The sequence below is a fragment of the Scyliorhinus torazame genome, chromosome 5 (assembly GCF_047496885.1).
Source record: "Scyliorhinus torazame isolate Kashiwa2021f chromosome 5, sScyTor2.1, whole genome shotgun sequence".
Taxonomy (NCBI): Eukaryota; Metazoa; Chordata; class Chondrichthyes; order Carcharhiniformes; family Scyliorhinidae; genus Scyliorhinus; species Scyliorhinus torazame.
Window position 1 is genome coordinate 145083741 of NC_092711.1, and position 17641 is coordinate 145101381.

Below are 17641 nucleotides of genomic sequence, written 5' to 3' on the forward strand. Positions count from 1 at the left end.
GCAAGTGAGCCGCCAAGTGTAGTGACTCTGTGCTTCCATAGGCACAGTGTAAAGGAGAAGGTCCTGTACTGGGCTAAGCAGAAGCGGGTGGTGCAGTGGGCTGGAGCTGGTATACTGCTTTACGGTGGAGCTGGCGAGGAGGTGGGCTGCCTTCAACCGGGTGAAGAGGGCACTGTATATTAGTAAGGTGCAGTGCGGCATCGTATATCCAGCGAAGCTGAGGGTGACTTACAAGCTCAAGGACTTTTATTTTGGGACGGCGGAAGCAGCGGAGGGGTTTGGGAAGGCAGAAGGACTGTGGCAGAATTGAGAAATGGTCAAGTGCCGATGTAGCCTCATGACTGTATTGTTTCTTTTTTGTGTCACTGCGTGCTGGTGTATGGGCTACAGGAGCCAACGTTGTATATATTTGGACAAGGGAAGAAATGGGACTTTCAGTCGTAATAAGGGTTCTTTGGGGTGTGGGTGTGTATGCGGGGTTTGTGTGCTGAAGAGGACTTCTGGGGTTTCCTGGGACCGGGCAAGGGGGAAGGAGACCCGGGCGGGGGCCTCCACGCTGGCTGGTTTAAGCCGGCCAGTGAACGGGAGTGAGGTGGGGGAGGGGCTGCGGCCATCGGAGCCTGGCAGAACGGGGTCCGAGGGGTCTAGCTGTGGTGGAAAGTTGGGGGGAAGGAACCGAGTTTGGGGGGAGGAGTTTTACAAGAGGCAGTGGAGGGAAGGAGTTGGGGAGGGGGGGTGGGGGGGTTTACAACTCTTGGGTGTCATTTACGGTACTCTTTCAGAGGTTGGATGGCATTGAGTGTCGGGGGGCGGACTCTATAGGTTAATGGTGACCATGGGCGATTCCGGACTCCTTTTTCTTTTTCTCCTTTGTTTTTTTTTCACCGTGGGAGGGTTTGTTTTATTTGATGCATATATTGACAGGTGGGCCGTTGGATGGGTGGTGGGAGGATGGGATCGTTGTTGATGTTAAGGGTATTGACTTTGTATTTGTTACGGTTTACTGCTTGTTGGGGGGCTGAAGATTTTGAAGGAAAATGTGAAAATGGAGAATTAAAATAGTTTTTTTTTAAAGTGTTATCAGAGATTAAAGAAGGAGGTCAGAATGTGTGAAAGGTCTCGTGCACAAGAAAATCCTGCAAGGAAAAGACAAATAAGTAGGACATAATTTAAAACCTTGTACCAAAATGCCGTGTGCCTCGGAGATGGGGCCGCCATTTTTAAATGCCATCCTGATCTCGCGCTACACTGGGGAGTTCCGGTGAGCAGGGCTCCCCACTGTACAAAACGGAGCTATGTGCGACCTTTGCCGCTTGTTTACCATTCAGGCCCCTTATACAATGCGAGTCACATTAACCATGCCTTTATCGGCACTGTGAGCGCTGGGATACACATGGCTAAATGCGCTCACTAGGGGACTTTGTTCCTTTTGGGAGAATTGCAGCCATAGTATAAACCAAGAAATAATGAGGACGTGTGAGAAGGACACAACTGTAATCATGGGTGATTTTGAAAAGCATATTGACTGGTCGCCTCGAGGGAGATTTCAGAGAGAGTATGAGAGATTGTTTCTTAGAGCAGTATGTTATGGAGCCAACCAGGGAGCAGGCTCTTTTGGATTTAGTATTCTGTAATGAAGAAGGGTTTTTTAAATAGTCTTGTTGTGAAGAATCCTCTTGGAAGGAGTGATCACAGCATGCTAGAATTTCAAATTCAGATTGAGCGAGAGAGCCATACTGGAGTTTTAGCATTGGGAGAGGTAATTATACACGCCTGAGGAAAGAGTTGGCCCAAGCAGACTGGGGACAGATTATTGAGGGTAGGACAGTTGAGGAACAATGGAGGATGTTCAGAGAGATATTAAATACCTCTCAATTAAAGTATATTCCTGAGAGGAAGAGGAATTGTAAAAGGAAGAAAAACATTCCATAGCTAAACTTGGAAATCAAGGAAGACATAAAGACAAAAACTAGGGCATACCATACTGCAAAAGCTAGTGGTAAACTAGAGGATTGGGAGAACTTTAAGGTTCAGCAAAAGGCTACTAAAAATCAAATCAAAAGAGCTAAGATGAACTACGAAAGGAAACTAGCAGAAAACATAAGCACTGATAACAAAAGCATCTGTAAGTATATAAAGAGGAGGAGAATAGGTCAAGTAAATATTGGCCCTTTGGAGGATGAAACTGGTGAGGTATTAATGGGGAACACAGATGGCAGAGGCAGTGAACCAATATTTTGCCTCTGTCTTCACAGTAGAAGATAATAAACATTTTCCAAAAACTACAGTAAATGCAGGGGAACTTGGTGTAATAAACATCACTAGGGAGACGGTATTGAATAAACTGATGGAATTAAAGGCAGATAAGTCTCTGGGACCTGATGGCTGCATCCTAGGGAATTAAAGAGATCATGGATGCATTGGTTATATTAAAGAATTCCCTGGATGCTGGAAGAGTCCTGTGGATTGGAAACACGCTAATGTAACTCCCCGACTCAAAAAGGGAGAGAGGCAAAAGGAGGAAACTATAGACCAATTAGCTTGACCTCTGTGGTGGGGAAGTTGCTGGAATCAATCATTAAGGATAGATGACTGAACATTTGGAAAGACAAAGCTCAATCTACCATTCTCAGCATGGTTTAATGAAGGGAAGTCATGGTTGACAAACTTGCATGAGTTCTTTGAGGACGTAACCAGGAAAGGTGGATGATGGGGATGTGGTATGTTATAGCTGGCATGGTAGCACAGTGGTTAGCACTGTCGCTTCACGGCGCCAGGGACCCGGGTTCGATTCCTGGCTTGGGTCACTGTCTGTGAGGAGTCTGAGTGAGTTTACCCCGGGTGCTCCGGTTTCCTCCCACAAGTCCCGGAAGACGTGCTTGTTAGGTAAATTGGACATTCTGAATTCTCCCTCTGTGTACCCGAACATGCGTGGAGTGTGGCGACTCGGGGTTTTCACAGTAACTTCATTGCAGTGTTAATGGAAGCCTACTTGTGACACTAATAAAGATTATTATTATATCTAGACTTCCAGAAGGTGTTAGAAAAGATGCTGCATAAAAGATTGATCCAGAAAGTTAGATCGCAGGGGGTTGGGGGTAGAAAACTAGATTGGATTGAGGATTGACTGACTGACAGAAAGCAGAGGGTTGTGATAAATGGGTCCTCCTCTGACCGGAGAACTGTAACTGGTGGGGTGCCGCAGGGGTCAGTCCTCAACTGTTTACAATCTATATAAATGATCTGCAAGCAGGGACAGAGTGCAACATTGCAACATTTGTGGATTATACTAAAGCAGGTGGGAAAGCAGGCAGTGAAGAGGAGATAACAGTGTTACAGACGGATATGGATAGGCTAGGAGATTGGGCCAAATATTGGCAGATGGAGTTTAATGTAGATAAATGTGAGGTTATCCATTTTGGCTGAAAAAAATAGAATGACAATTTATTGCCTAAATGGAAAGCAGATTCAAAATGCTTCTGGGCAGAGAGATCTGGGTGTCTTTGTTCATGAATCGCAGAAAATCAGTATATAGGTACAGCATGCAATTAAACAGGCAAATGGAATTTTAGCATTTATTGCGAAAGGACTGGTGTATAAAAGTAGAGAAGTGTTGTTGTAATTGTCTTGGGTGTTGGTGAGACCACATCTGGAGTATGTTGTGCAGTTTTGGTTTCCTTATTTGAGGAAGGACGTGGTGGCATTGGAGGCAGTTCAGAGGAGGTTCATCAGATTGTTTCCGAGGAGAGATGAAACAGTTTGGTCTTTTACTCGCTGGAGTTTAGAAGAATGAGAGGGGATCTGATTGAGGTATTTAAAATACTAAAAGGGATTGATAAAGTAAACGTAGACCAAATGTTCCCCCTTGTGGGGCAATCTAGAACGAGAGGTCATGGATATAGGTTGAGGCGCAATAGATTTAGAACTGAGGAGGAACTAACTCTCGCAGAGGGTGGCAAATTTGTGGAACTCACTGCTTCATAGTGCGGTGGAATCGGAGTCATTAAATGGTTTCAAGGAGATAGATATATTTCTGATCAAAAATGGGTGAAAGGGATATGGGGAGCAAGTAGAGAGGTGGATTTGAGACCAGGAAGAGATCAGCCATGATCTGGTTGAATGGCGGAGCAGGCTCGAAGGGCTGATTTGCCCACTTCTGCTCCTAATTCCTGTGTTCTATGTAAATCAGTTAACCTTAGAGTTAAAGTTTAAATATTGTTTTTGTTTGTTTTAACAAAGTTTGTTTATAAAATAACCAAGCCCTATTTCTTACATCATCACTACTGGAACAAATCAATCTTTCCACAAAATCTTAAAACTTTAAAATGTTCTGGTTCTGGTTCAGTCTCTTAGCTAACAGGTGTCCAGAACAATTGGACGTGAAACATTAACTTTGTTTCTCACTCCACAGATGGTGTCCGACTTGCTGCGTTTTTTCAGTTCTTTCTGTGTTTATTTTAGATCTACCTGTAGTGGGGGAAAAACAGTAACTTCATTTGAAGCCTACTTGTGACAATAAGCGATTTTCATTTCATTTACTGTCCAGGATAAAATAAAAGTCCTTCTTCAGCCTTTGTGGGTCATTTCTGTGGAAATCTGCTCTCCCAGGCTCAAAGAACACCAGCCCACTGGAAGCAAACTTTTAAAAAACATTTTGAGTACCCAACTCTTTTTTCCAATTAAGCGGCAATTTAATGTGGCCAATCCACCTATGCGGCACATGTTTTTGAGTTGTGGGGGTGAGCCCATGCAGACAAGGAGAATATGCAAACTCCACACAGACAGCGACCTGCGGCTGGCATCGAACCCAGATCCTCGGCGCCGTGAGGCAGCAGTGCTAACCACTGCATCACGGGCTGCCTCTTACTGGAAGCAAACTGTGAGAGTCCAGCAGAAAGAAACCCTCTGACCCTCCCACTTCATTGACTGTCAGAATGAACATAGTGCAGTCCTGGATGTGATTAACAGCAGCAATAACAGCAGAATCCAGCTCCTGTAATCACTTGTGAACTCTCTGATGTGTCAGCAGATGGGATAACTGAGTGAATCTCTTCCCACACACGGAGCAGGTGAACGGTCTCTCCCCAGTGTGAACCCGCTGATGTGTCAGCAGGTGGGACAACTGAGTGAATCCCTTTCCACACACTGAGCAGGTGAATGGCCTCTCCCCAGTGTGAACTCGTTGATGTGTCAGCAGGTTGTCTAACCGAGTAAATCCCTTCCCACACTCAGAGCACGTGAACGGCCTCTCCCCAGTGTGAACTCGCTGGTGTCCCTGCAGGTCAGATGATTGAGTAAATCCCTTCCCACACACTGTGGAGGTAAACGGCCTCTCCCCAGTGTGAACTCGCTTGTGTCTCAGCAGGTTGGATGAATCACTGAATCCCTTCCCACAGTCAGAGCAGGTGAATGGCCTCTCCCCAGTGTGAACTCGCTGGTGTATCTGCAGGGTGGATAAATCACTGAATCCCTTCCCACACACAGAGCAGGTGAATGGTCTCTCCCCGGTGTGAACCTGCTGGTGTCTCTGCAGTGTGGATGACCGTCCAAACCTTTTGGTGCAGTGAGAGCAGCTGAATGGTCTCTCTTCAGTGTGAATGCGCTGGTGGACCATCAGTTCCTGAGACCTTTTGAAACAACTCCCACAGTCGGGGCATTTAAAGGGTCTCTCATTGGTGTGAGTGACATTATGTCTCAATAGGCTGGATAACTGAGCGAATCCCTTAGCACACACAGTGCAGGTGAATGGCTGCTCCCCAGTGTGAACTCGCTGGTGTGTCTGCAGGTTGGAAGAATCACTACATTTCTGCCAACACTCAGTGCAGGTGAACAGCCTCTCTTCAGTGTGACTGTGTCCATGGGTTTCCAGCTCTGATGGGGATCCGAATCCCTGTCCACAGTCCCCACATTTCCATGGTTTATCCATGGTGAGGGTTTCCTCGTATCTCTCCAGGTTGGACAATCAGTTGAAGCCTTGTTCACACACAGAATACAGGTACGGTCTCTCCCCGCTGTGAATGGTGCAATGTTTTTTCAGCCTGTGCAACTGGTCAAAGCTCGTTCCAGTCAGTGAACTGGAACACTCTCAATCAGCTGTGTCTTGGTGCTTTTCTAGTCACACTGATGTTTAAAACCTTCTGCAGCCAGAACGGACAAAATGTTCCTTCTCGATTCAAAGGCCGAGGAATCGAGTGACACTGTCAGAGTTTGATGTGACGTTTGGTTTGAGATTTCTGCCAGTAATTCCTCACCTTCTAATATCCTTTAAAAGTTCACAAAAATCATCACTATCAGTACTGGATTGAAATTCAGGACCGACAATTCTCATTTCCATGGAACAGCATGGAAAAGCAGTAACTCTCACTGCATTCTCACTCTGCTGTATCTAATATTGACCATCCCAATTCTCCTGAAGGTGCTGATTCAGGCTGATTGACAGATCCCTGCTCACTGCTTCCTGTCATGCAGGCTGCCAGACAGATATATGTTTACATTACTGGACTGAAAACATGTGTAATCTGCAGATTGGATTCAGTTCTATTCCCTTCAGTTACTGAAAGTCATAATGCCCTCCCCGAATGAGGAAAGAAATGGAAAGGGGTAAACATTGATTTGCTCCCAGACATTACACAGAGGAGTTTTCCTCTGAAGTCAACTTCCGCTGACGTCACAATAGTTTCACTCTGCTCCGCGGTGACGTCTCCGGCTTCCTGTGCGCAGGCCCGGAGCGCGGAGACGGCAGGCCCGGAGCGCGGAGACGGCAGGCCCGGAGATGGCGGCCCCGTCCCCACCCCTTGTTCCCTTCTCCCCCCCTCACCACCTAGAGACAAGCCAGGCAAACAGACGACGGCTCCGGCCAGAGCGTGAAGTCGCTCGGTGACCTCCCCCCCCCCCCCCCGCCCTGGGACTGCGCATGTGCAGAGGTGCCTTTCTTGACCTTCCTGCTGAACAGTACGAAGTCAGATGAAGGAGCAGCGCTCTGAAAGCTTGTGACATCGAAACAAACCTGTTGGACTTTGACCTGGTGTTGTAAGACTTCTTACTGTGCCCACCCCAGTCCAACGCCGGCATCTCCACATCATGGCTTCCTGCTGAAGGTATTGACCAATGGGAACTGTTGGATAACCGGAAGGACTCTGGCCCTCTAGTCAATCAGAGTGCGGCCTTTGTGTTAATGAAGAGCGAGCTTCACACAGACTGAAGCTTCCTCATGTCTCCAACATCTGTAAGTAAAAAACTTATTTTCTCGCCCTTTCCATTTCTTTTCTCATTCTCACCTTCATTTGGTCACTTGCAGCAACTGAAGGCAAAGGAAGTGAATCCAGGGAGGGTGCAGACTCTGGAAAGTTTGACCCAGGTTTCTCTCTCTCTTAAAGACATTGTGTGGAGATGCCGGTGATGGACTGGGGTGGGCACAGTAAGAAGTCTTACAACACCAGGTTAAAATGCAACAGGTTTGTTTAGAATCAATAGCTTTTGAAACGCAGCTCCTTCCTCGGGTGGCATTAAACACATTGACATCCTTTGCTCCCTCAGCTTGACATATTTATTTGTCTGGCTAAAATGATGGTCTCTTTCCCAATGTTTCCAATTAAAGGCCTGGTTTCCCCAGGAGATAAGAACATAACAAAATAAGGACTTGGAGCAGGAGTAGGCCATCTAGCCCTTCGAGCCTGCTCCGCGATTCAATGAGATCATGGCTGATCATTTGTGGACTCAGCTCCACTTTCCCGCCCGAACACCATAACCCTTTATTCCTTTACTCTTCAAAAGCTATCTATCTTTATCTTGGAATCATTTAATGAATGAGCCTCAACTGCTTCACTGGGCAGGGAATTCCATAGATTCACAACCTTTTCGGTGAAGAAGGTCCTCCTAAGCTCAGTCCTAAATCTACTTCCCCTTATTTTGAGGCTATGCCCCCTAGTTCTGCTTTCACCCGCCAGTGGAAACAACCTGCCCGCACTCATCCTATCTATTCCCTTCATAATTTTGTATGAGATGGCTGACATTTTAGGAGACAGTAAATTAATATTGAACACAGATATGTCTAGTGTTGTTATCTGGTACAGATTAGACATATTTGTGATAGTTCTGTAATAAATTATGTTTATTATTATTTCTAGTTTTTTTGTAGTACTGGATCTAGTTTATATATTTCCAGTCATAGAGTCATTGCAGTCCAGAAGTAGTCCATTCGGCAACTCGAATCATTGCCGACTCTCTGTCGACCAATTCTGTCCGTCTCGAGTGCGTCCCATTCTGTAACCCTACAGTGCCCTTCCAATTTCAGTTAGAAATCATTGATCATCTCTGCTTGACTCTTCTCATAAGCAGCAAGTTCAAGATCATGATCAATCACAATTCCCTGAATCTCAACCAACTGAAACAATCCTATCCATTAAACATATCTTTATTCCAATGATATAGACGTCTTTCCATTAGGCTGGCAGTCTGAATTAAGATTTTTGGACTTCTGTATCCAGGACAGGAAGCAGTGAGCATGGATCTGTCACTCAGCCTGAGTCAGTACCTTCAGGAGAATTGCGAGGGGGAATATTAGACACAGCAAAGTGAGAATGAAGGGAGAGTGTGTGGGACAGAGATTTACAACTTTTGGGAAATGAGAGAGAAAAGAATGTTCCATAGAAACTAGAATCAACTGTTCTGAATTTCTATCTTGTACTGACAGTGTTCAGTTTTGTAAACTCCTTTCACAGGGTCCCACAAGGTGAGGATTTGCAGACAGAAATCTCAAACCAAACTTCACATCAAAATCTGACAAAGGCACTCAATTCATTGGGACCTGAATATTATCAGCCTTTAAATCTAGAAGGAGAAATGTTTGTTGTGTCTGCTACAGAAGGTTTTAAACAGCAATGTGACTGGATAAGCACCAACACAAACACCCGAGTGAGAGTGTTCCAGTGCACTGACTGTGGAAAGAGCTTCAACCAACTACACGGCTTGAAAAAACATTACACCATTCTCAGCGAGGAGAGATCAACACGTGTTCTGTGTGTGGACGAGGCTTCAACTGATTGTCCAACCTGGAGAGACACAAGGGCACCAGCACCATGGAGAAACGGTGGAAATGTGGGGACTGTGGGAAAGGATTCAGGTACACATCTGAGCTGAAAATTCATCGCCGCAGTCACACCGGAAAGAAGCCATTCACCTGCACTGAGTGTGGGAAGGGATTCAGTGTTTCATCCAACCTCCGGACACACCAGCGAGTTCACACTGGGGAGAGACCATTCACCTGCATGGAATGTGGGAAGGGATTCTCTCAGTTATTCAATCTGCGGACACACCAGCGAGTTCACACTGGGGAGAGACCATTCACGTGCTCTGTGTGTGGTAAAAGATTTAGTCATTCCTCCCAACTGCTGATGCACCAGCGAATTCACACTGGGGATACGCCATTCAACTGCACTGTGTGTGGGAAGGGATTCACTCCGTCATCCAGCCTGCAGACACACCAGCAGGTTCACACCAGGGAGAGGCCGTTCACCTGCTCTCAGTGTGGGAAGAGATTCACTCAGTCATGCAACCTGCTGAGACACAAAGTCACTCACACTACTGAGAGGCCCTTTAAATGTTCTGACTGGGAGCGGCTTCAAAAGCTCTCGGGAACTAATACACCACCAGGGCATTCACAGCGAGGAGAGACCGTTCAGCTGCTCTCATTGCATAAAGAGGTTTAGAACGTCATCCAGTCTGTGGACACACCAGCGAGTTCACACTGGGGAGAGGCCATTCACCTGCTCTGTGTGTGGGCAGGGATTCACTCAGTCATGCAACCTTCTGAGACACAATGTTATTCACACCAATGAGAGACCTTTTAATTGCTCTGACTGTGGTAGCGGCTTCAAAAGTGCTGCTGATCTGATGACCCACCAGCGAATTCATACTGAGGAGAGACCGTTCAGCTGCTCTCACTGCTCAAAGAGGTTCACAAAGTCGTCCAACCTGCGGGCACACCAGCGAGTTCACACTGGGGAGAGGCCATTTATCTGCTCTGTTTGTGGGAAGGGATTCACTCGATCAAAACCTCTGCTGACCCACCAGCGAGTTCACAAGTGATGATGGGGGTTGGATTTTGCTGTTATTGCTGCTCTTAATCACATCCAGGACTGAACCATGTTCATTCTGACAGTTGGAGTTTGATTCAGTTGATGTTAATAATCCCTGCAACCGGACTGGAGTTCAATATTCTGGATATAGTTTAATTAAATCAGTTTGCATCAAACACATTTTTAAGTCCTTGACTTCTCTAAAGTAAGACAAGACTGATTGATGTCCTGTTACCGACTGTTATGGAAGTGTCCCTTTCAGAAAAGTTTTTGTCTTATCACACGGCTTCAGTGATGTCATTGTATGGGTGGAGCTGGGCAGTGGCTCTGTGAACTGTTTTTACTTTCCCTTTCAGTTTTGGCTGCTGTGGACTCAGACAGAACAATGAAGTGTTTTGGCTTGTCTCTCTCTATTTTCATTTTAAATATCTGTTCCAGTAAGAAGAAAAAACAGATAGCTACCTGCTTTGGGAACTTAAAATCTATAATTTGCTTTCCTGAAGAGTTTAAACCTGCTGGTGAGACGGGTCAGAAGCTCAGGAAAAGCCAGTCTTATTCAAGTGAGAATGCAGAGTGCTGGACCGCGCCCTTGAAAAGGGGTTTTTGGTTAATGGGATTTTGTTTATGAATAGTAACAGTTAAGAGGGAATTCATTCAGTGTTATACATAGATAAGTGTCGCTGTGGGGTGTCTTTATGTTTGTAATTGATAAAAATTCTTGCTGTGTGTGTATATATTTGTTAACTATGTTCTTAGAATAAAGCTTGTTTTGATTAAAATTGCCCCAATTAAGGGGCAATTTAGCATGGCCAATCCACCTATCCTGCACATCTTTTTGGTTTGTGGGGGTGAAACGCATGGGGAGAATGTGCAAACTCCTCATGTGCAGTGACCTGGGGCCGGGATCGAACCCGGATCCTTGGCGCCGTGAGGCAGCAGTGCCACTGCACCACCGTGCCATCCAACACTTGGTATTTCAGTGGGAGACTATTTAATGTTAACTAGAACTGTGTGAAAGTCAATATTCCCTTCCCATACAGCCCTCCTGAAGTCAGGTTCTATTTCACCGAGTGAGTGTCCCTCTCCAGTTCTCAGCTTCACTCTGGGAACATACAGCTGGGTGAAGCTGTTTCAGGTCCTCCTTCTCTAACTCAGCATGGGACGTTTAAAATGTTTTTAATATTGTGGTGAGGATGAGGGGGGCTGGTGTCCATATTCACTGTCACCCCGATTCCTGTTTCAGAGACATGAAAAGGGAGAAAGGGGTCTGTGATTGGTCGGGTGGTGACCTTTTCCCTGAGCCTAGTGGATGAGGATAGTTCTCCACCGATTTACCCCCCCCCCCACCTCCTCCCCTTTCTGCCTGGGTCTCAGCCTATCCTGTATCCCTGGCCTGGGTGACCACACACACACAAACCAGCATTTCCTCATTGCATAGAAGAGGCAGAGCAGAGGGGGAAGTGCTTTCAACTTGACTGACCCAGCAAGAGCCAGAGGTCACCTCCTCTGGTTTCGGAGACAGCAGCTACGAGGGTCACGGTTTCAGAGACAGCAGCCATGAGGGTCACCTCCTCTGGTTTAGAATACAGCAGCTATGAGGGTCACCTCTGGTTTCGGAGACAGCAGCTACGAGGGTCACCTCCTCTGGTTTCGGAGACAGCAGCTACGAGGGTCACCTCCTCTGGTTTCGGAGACAGCAGCTACGAGGGTCACCTCCTCTGGTTTCGGAGACAGCAGCTACGAGGGTCACCTCCTCTGGTTTCGGAGACAGCAGCCATGAGGGTCACCTCCTCTGGTTTCGGAGACAGCAGCTATGAGGGTCACCTCCTCTGGTTTCGGAGACAGAAGCTATGAGGGTCACCTCCTCTGGTTTCGGAGACAGCAGCCATGAGGGTCACCTCCTCTGGTTTCGGAGACAGCAGCTACGAGGGTCACTGCCTCTGGTTTCGGAGACAGCAGCTACGAGGGTCACCTCCTCTGGTTTCAGAGACAGCAGCTACGAGGGTCACCTCCTCTGGTTTCGGAGACAGCAGCCATGAGGGTCACTGCCTCTGGTTTCAGAGACAGCCACCACGAGGGTCACCTCCTCTGGTTTTGGAGACAGCAGCCATGAGGGTCACCTCCTCTGGTTTCAGAGACAGCAGCTACGAGGGTCACCTCCTCTGGTTTCGGAGACAGCAGCCATGAGAGTCACCGCCTCTGGTTTCGGAGACAGCAGCTATGAGGGTCACCTCCTCTGGTTTCGGAGACAGCAGCCATGAGGGTCACCTCCTCTGGTTTCGGAGACAGCAGCTATGAGGGTCATTGCCTCTGGTTTCGGAGACAGCAGCCACGAGGGTCACCTCCTCTGGTTTCGGAGACAGCAGCCATGAGGGTCACCGCCTCTGGTTTCGGAGACAGCAGCTACGAGGGTCACCTCCTCTGGTTTCGGAGACAGCAGCTATGAGGGTCACTGCCTCTGGTTTCAGAGACAGCAGCTACGAGGGTCACTGCTTCTGGTTTCAGAGACAGCAGCCACGAGGGTCACCTCCTCTGGTTTCGGAGACAGCAGCCACGAGGGTCACCTCCTCTGGTTTCGGAGACAGCAGCCATGAGAGCTGTTGCTGCTGATTTGTTCCCGAAGCTGTCGGATTTGATCTAAACCGAGGATGTGGTCTGCTTCAGGGGAGGTGACAGTTTTTTGTTGAACTAATTCCTTTAACAGCCTCCTTACATCTTCTAATTCCTCACCCAGTCGGTATTATGTCTGTAATTCAATATTGTATTCCAGAGTTTGGTAAAGTTTTTTTTCTGATATAACTCTTACTTGTGACAATAAAGATTATTATTATTATTGACATGTGCCTCCTGTTTCAATCGTTTTTTTAAATTTAAAACATTCAATTCTGTTTTTCCCAATTAAGGGGCAATTTTAGTATGGCCAATCCATCTAACCTGCACATCATTTTGGGTTCTGGGGGTGAGACCCACGCAGACAAGGGGAGAATGTGCAAACTCCACACGGACAGTGACCCAGAGCCGGGATCGAACCTGGGACCTCGGCGCCGTGATGCAGCAGTGCTAACCACTCTCCACCGTGCCGCCCCTCCTGTTTCAATCATAACTGATTGTGTCGGACAGCATATGGACGCATAATTCCCAGGTACCCTGGATGACAATGGCTGAGAATTTTACGGCCTATAACGAAGTGTAAGACAGCTGTGTCAGCTAAGTGCCAAGTTCAGACCCTGACAAACTAGACAAAGCTAAGAATCCACATAATCGTATCATACAAGGCCAGAAGAGGGAAAATAGTGCCTGACCTTAGTAAAACCTGATAACAAAGCCACGATCCAGGAATGTCCCAATAACACAACCTCCTCATGACCTAGGTCCATCTGCGTCAAGGCATCATGAGGGCAGAGGTGAAAAACAAAATAGGACCACGTCTTAAATCCTCTAAAGACAAAATACTGCAAATAAGCCGAGTCAAGGTCTTTCTATGACAACATGGTTGATCAGAAGTTATGACTGTATTGACATTTTTGAACAAGTTCTGTTTTTGTAAAATGATACAGCTTTTGTATAAATATTGAACGTTTTCTCCATGTCTTTGCGAGCTTGAGAAAGAATGAGCAGGTTTACCTTAACAGCTCTCTCTCTCTCTAACCTGTAGCCATCTGCATGCAGACTTTGGTCAATAAAGACAAAGTTAGTTTTATCGAAACCAAGGTGTAAAGTTGTTTTTTTCACAGTCTTGAAGGAGGAAAAATTTTAAAAGACGACAGTCAGCATGGATTTATGAAAGGGAAAATCATGCTTGACAAATCGACTGGAATTCAGCAAAATGAGGGAGATGTTGACGCGGAGCTGGGTTCGATTCCCGTGCAGGGCATGATGCTTTATTGTTGTCCAGCAAACCGTTCAACGAAGCTGAATCGCAGTTTCACAGAAAAGAGCTCTGCCAGAATCAGTTAAGTGAGATTTGTTGTTTCACATCAGAGCTTAAAAAGTCCAAGTGCAGCAGGTCGAGAACAAGTACAGATGCTGGAAGAGACGGAGAGATGTTGACGTCAGCCAAAATGTGGGTGGTAATGGGCCAGATGTTATTGCTCACCAGACACAAGTATCTCCCAGATTTGGGTGCAAATCTCGGGTGTGGCATCAGGAAAATTTCTCACTCAAATTATTCAGTGCATTGAGGTCTCAGGAGCTGAATACAACGAAAGAAGCATAAATCATTTAGGGATTATGTAAATGCTGCGTGGAGGTTAAGTGAGCGGGGTATAATCTACCTGCATGTTTCTGAGCCTGTGCTCGGTGTATTGGGAGGTTTGCTCCTGGTTGGAGTGTCCACGGGATGGGCAATAACCCGCTAATTGAAGCTGCAGTCCCCGCGTTCTGCTGGCAGCGGGTGAATGGAGAGTTTGGGTAAAATCCTGCTGCTTGTCCCTCTCTCACCCACTGTGGAGCCGGGGAAGAAAGAATCTCATTCAAAACTTGTGGAAGTATAAATGTCACAAGGCTGTGAGATGACGTGTGTTAATGTTTAACAACAAATCGGAACGTGGAAGCTTTGCCTCATAGTTACAGATGAGTAAGTTTCTTGCTTATGCCCAGTATGAAACAGGGGAGTTTGTGAATGTTAAGCAAACGTGAGTTTCACGTCAGAAAAAGATCAACAAAAATTCTAATATTGATCAAAACTTAATTGCGGAAAGGATTAACTGTCAATGTTTTGAAAAATTGAAATGAGTTATTTGGAATTACTAATGAATGTCCGCCGGATAAGTTTCACAGCAGCCACAGTGATAAGGTTGGTGGGTTTAGGAAATTGGAAGTTACACATGAGCAGCTTTTGGGACTATTTCACCTCACTGTCGATTTCATGTTCCAGCGAACAACAATCGGTGTTGTGATTGGCTGAAGATGTCACTTGTGTTCATTTAAAACATGTAATTTTGTATACTTCGAATGAAAACTCGGAAATCAAAATAAAAGGTGAGTGATATACTGTCAACCCAGGTTACATTTTTTGTCGTTAGTTTCCCTGGTGGTCTAGTGGTTAGGATTCGGCGCTTTCACCCCCGCGGCCCGGGTTCGATTCCCGGTCAGGGAATGATGAATTATTGTTGTCCAGCAGAATGTTCAATGAAACTGAATCGCAGTTTCACAGAAAAGAGCTCTGCCAGAATCAGTTCAGTGACATTTGTTGTTTCACATCAGAGCTGAAAAAGTCACAAGTGCAGCAGGTCGAGAACAAAGACAGGGGCAGGAAGAAACGGACAGTGATTGGCTGCAAAGTGAGAGAGATTATGAAGCAAGCGAAAATTTGAGTGGTATTGGGCCAGATTTTGATGCTCACACGGGCACAATAATCCCCCCCCCCACCCCCCACGCCCGATCAGGGTCCGAATCTCGGGCGTGATGACAAGAAAACTTCGAACTCAAATTATTCAGTCCATTGAGGTCACAGGAGCTGAAGACAACAGAAGAAGCTCAAAGGAAATGATACTCACTGAGGGATTGTGTAAATTCTGCGCGGAGGTTAAGTGAGCAGGGTATAATCTGCCTGCATGTTTCTGAGCCTGTGCTCGGTGTATTGGGAGCTTTGCTCCTGGTTACAGTGTCCCCGTGATGGGCAGTTAGCCGCTGATTGAAGCTGCAGTCCCCGCGTTCTGCTGGCAGCGGGTGAATGGAGAATTAGGGTAAAATCCTGCTGCTTGTCCCTCTCTCACCCACTGTGGAGCCGGGGAAGAGAGAAACACATTCCAAAAGTGTAAATGTCACAAGGCTGTGAGATGACGTGTTGTGTTAATGTTTAACAACAAATCGGAACGAGGAAGCTTTACCTCATAATTACAGATGAGTAAGTTTTAATGTTCGTGCCCTGTCTGAAACAGGGGAGTTTGTGTCTGTTCAGCAAACGTGATAGTTTCACTTCAGAAAAAGATCAACATAAACTGGAAACTTCAAATTTTGATCAAAACTTAATTGCGACAAAAAATGTTTTTAACAATTGAAATGAGTTATTTCTATTTACTGATGAATGTCCGCCGGATGTTGCGTTGTAAGTTTCACAGGAGCCACAGTGATCAAGTTGGTGGGTTTTGGAAATTGGAAGTTACACATGAGCAGCTTGTTGGGCTATTTCACCTCACTGTCGATTTCATGTTCCAGCGAACAACAATTGCTGTTGTGATTAGCTAAAGATGTCACTTCTGTTCATTCTAAATATGTAATTTTGTATATTTCTAATTAAACCTGGGAAATAAGAATGAAAGGCGAATGATATACTGTCAGACGGGTTAAAACCTTGTTTGTCAGTTTCCCTGGTTGTCTAGTGGTTAGGATTCGGCGCTCTCACCTCCGCGGCCCGGGTTCAATTCCCGGTCAGGGGATGATGAATTATTCTTGTCCACCAAACTGTTCAACGAAGCTGAATCGCAGTTTCACAGAAAATAGCTCTGCCAGAATCAGTTAAGTGATATTTGTCGTTTCACATCAGAGCTGAAAAAGTCACAAGTGCATCAGGTCGAGAACAAATACAGAGGCAGGAAGAAACGGTCAGTGATTGGCTGCAATGCAAGTGAGAGAGATGTTGACGCATCGCAAATCTGCGTGGTATTGGGTCAGATGTTATTGCTCTCACAGACAGAAATATCTCCCCGATCTCGGTGCAAATCTCCAACCTGATGACAAGAAAACTTCTCACTGAAATTATTCAGTCCATTGAGGTCACAGGATCTGAATACACCGAAAGAAGCTCAGAGGATGTTCCACTGAGGAGGAATTGTGTAAATGCTGCTCGGAGGTTCAGTGAGCGGGGTATAATCTACCTGCATGTTTCTGAACCTGTGCTCGGTATATTGGGAGCTTTGCTCCTGGTTGGAGTGTCCCCGGGATGGGCAGTAACCCGCTGATTGAAGCTGCAGTCCCCGCGTTCGGGTAAAATCCTGCTGCTTGTCCCTCTCTCACCCACTGTAGAGCCAGGCAAGAAATAATCTCATTCAAAACTTGTGGAAGTGTAAATGTCACAGGGCTGTGAGATGACGTGTTGTGTTAACGTTTAACAACATATCGGAACCAGGAAGCTTTCCTCATAGTTACAGATGAGTACTTTTTAATATTCCTGGCCAGTGTGAAACAGGAGAGTTTGTGTTTGTTCCGCAAACGTGTGATAGTTTCAGTTCAGAAAAAGATCAACAAAAATTGGAAACTATTCTAATTTTGATCAAAACTTAATTGCGAAAAGGATTAACTATGTTTTCAAAAATTAAAATGAGTTATTTGAAATTACGAATGAATGTCCGCCGGATGACGAGTTGTCAGTTTCGCAGGGGCCACAGTGATAAGGTTGGTGGGTTTAGGAAATTGGAAGTTACACATGAGCAGCTTTTGGGACTATTTCACCTCACTGTCGATTTCATGTTCCAGCGAACAACAATCGGTGTTGTGATTGGCTGAAGATGTCACTTGTGTTCATTTTAAACATGTAATTTTGTATACTTCTAATGAAAACTCGGAAATCAAAATAAAAGGTGAGTGATATACTGTCAACCCAGGTTACTTTTTCTGTCGTTAGT

General features: G+C 46.0%; 1 protein-coding gene, 1 long non-coding RNA gene and 1 other non-coding gene across 3 annotated transcripts in view; 2 read left to right on the top strand and 1 right to left on the bottom strand.

Annotated features, from left to right (window-relative positions):
* Positions 1–4431: 4431 nt before the first annotated feature.
* The window catches only part of LOC140417950 (uncharacterized), a 49926-nt gene continuing 36716 nt past the window's right edge, over positions 4432–17641 (bottom strand). Inside the window, exon 5 of the mRNA XM_072501383.1 lies at positions 4432–5961. Within this exon, the coding sequence (XP_072357484.1) occupies positions 5000–5961 (962 nt within the window). The 3' untranslated portion in view covers positions 4432–4999. The remainder of the gene's footprint in view (positions 5962–17641) is intronic.
* LOC140421988 (uncharacterized) lies at positions 6914–10889 on the top strand. The gene is made up of 2 exons (XR_011947202.1): positions 6914–7225; positions 8721–10889. It is a non-coding gene; the product is annotated as an uncharacterized lncRNA (long non-coding RNA).
* Positions 15103–15174, top strand: trnae-uuc (transfer RNA glutamic acid (anticodon UUC)). The gene has a single exon. It is a non-coding gene; the product is annotated as a tRNA-Glu (tRNA).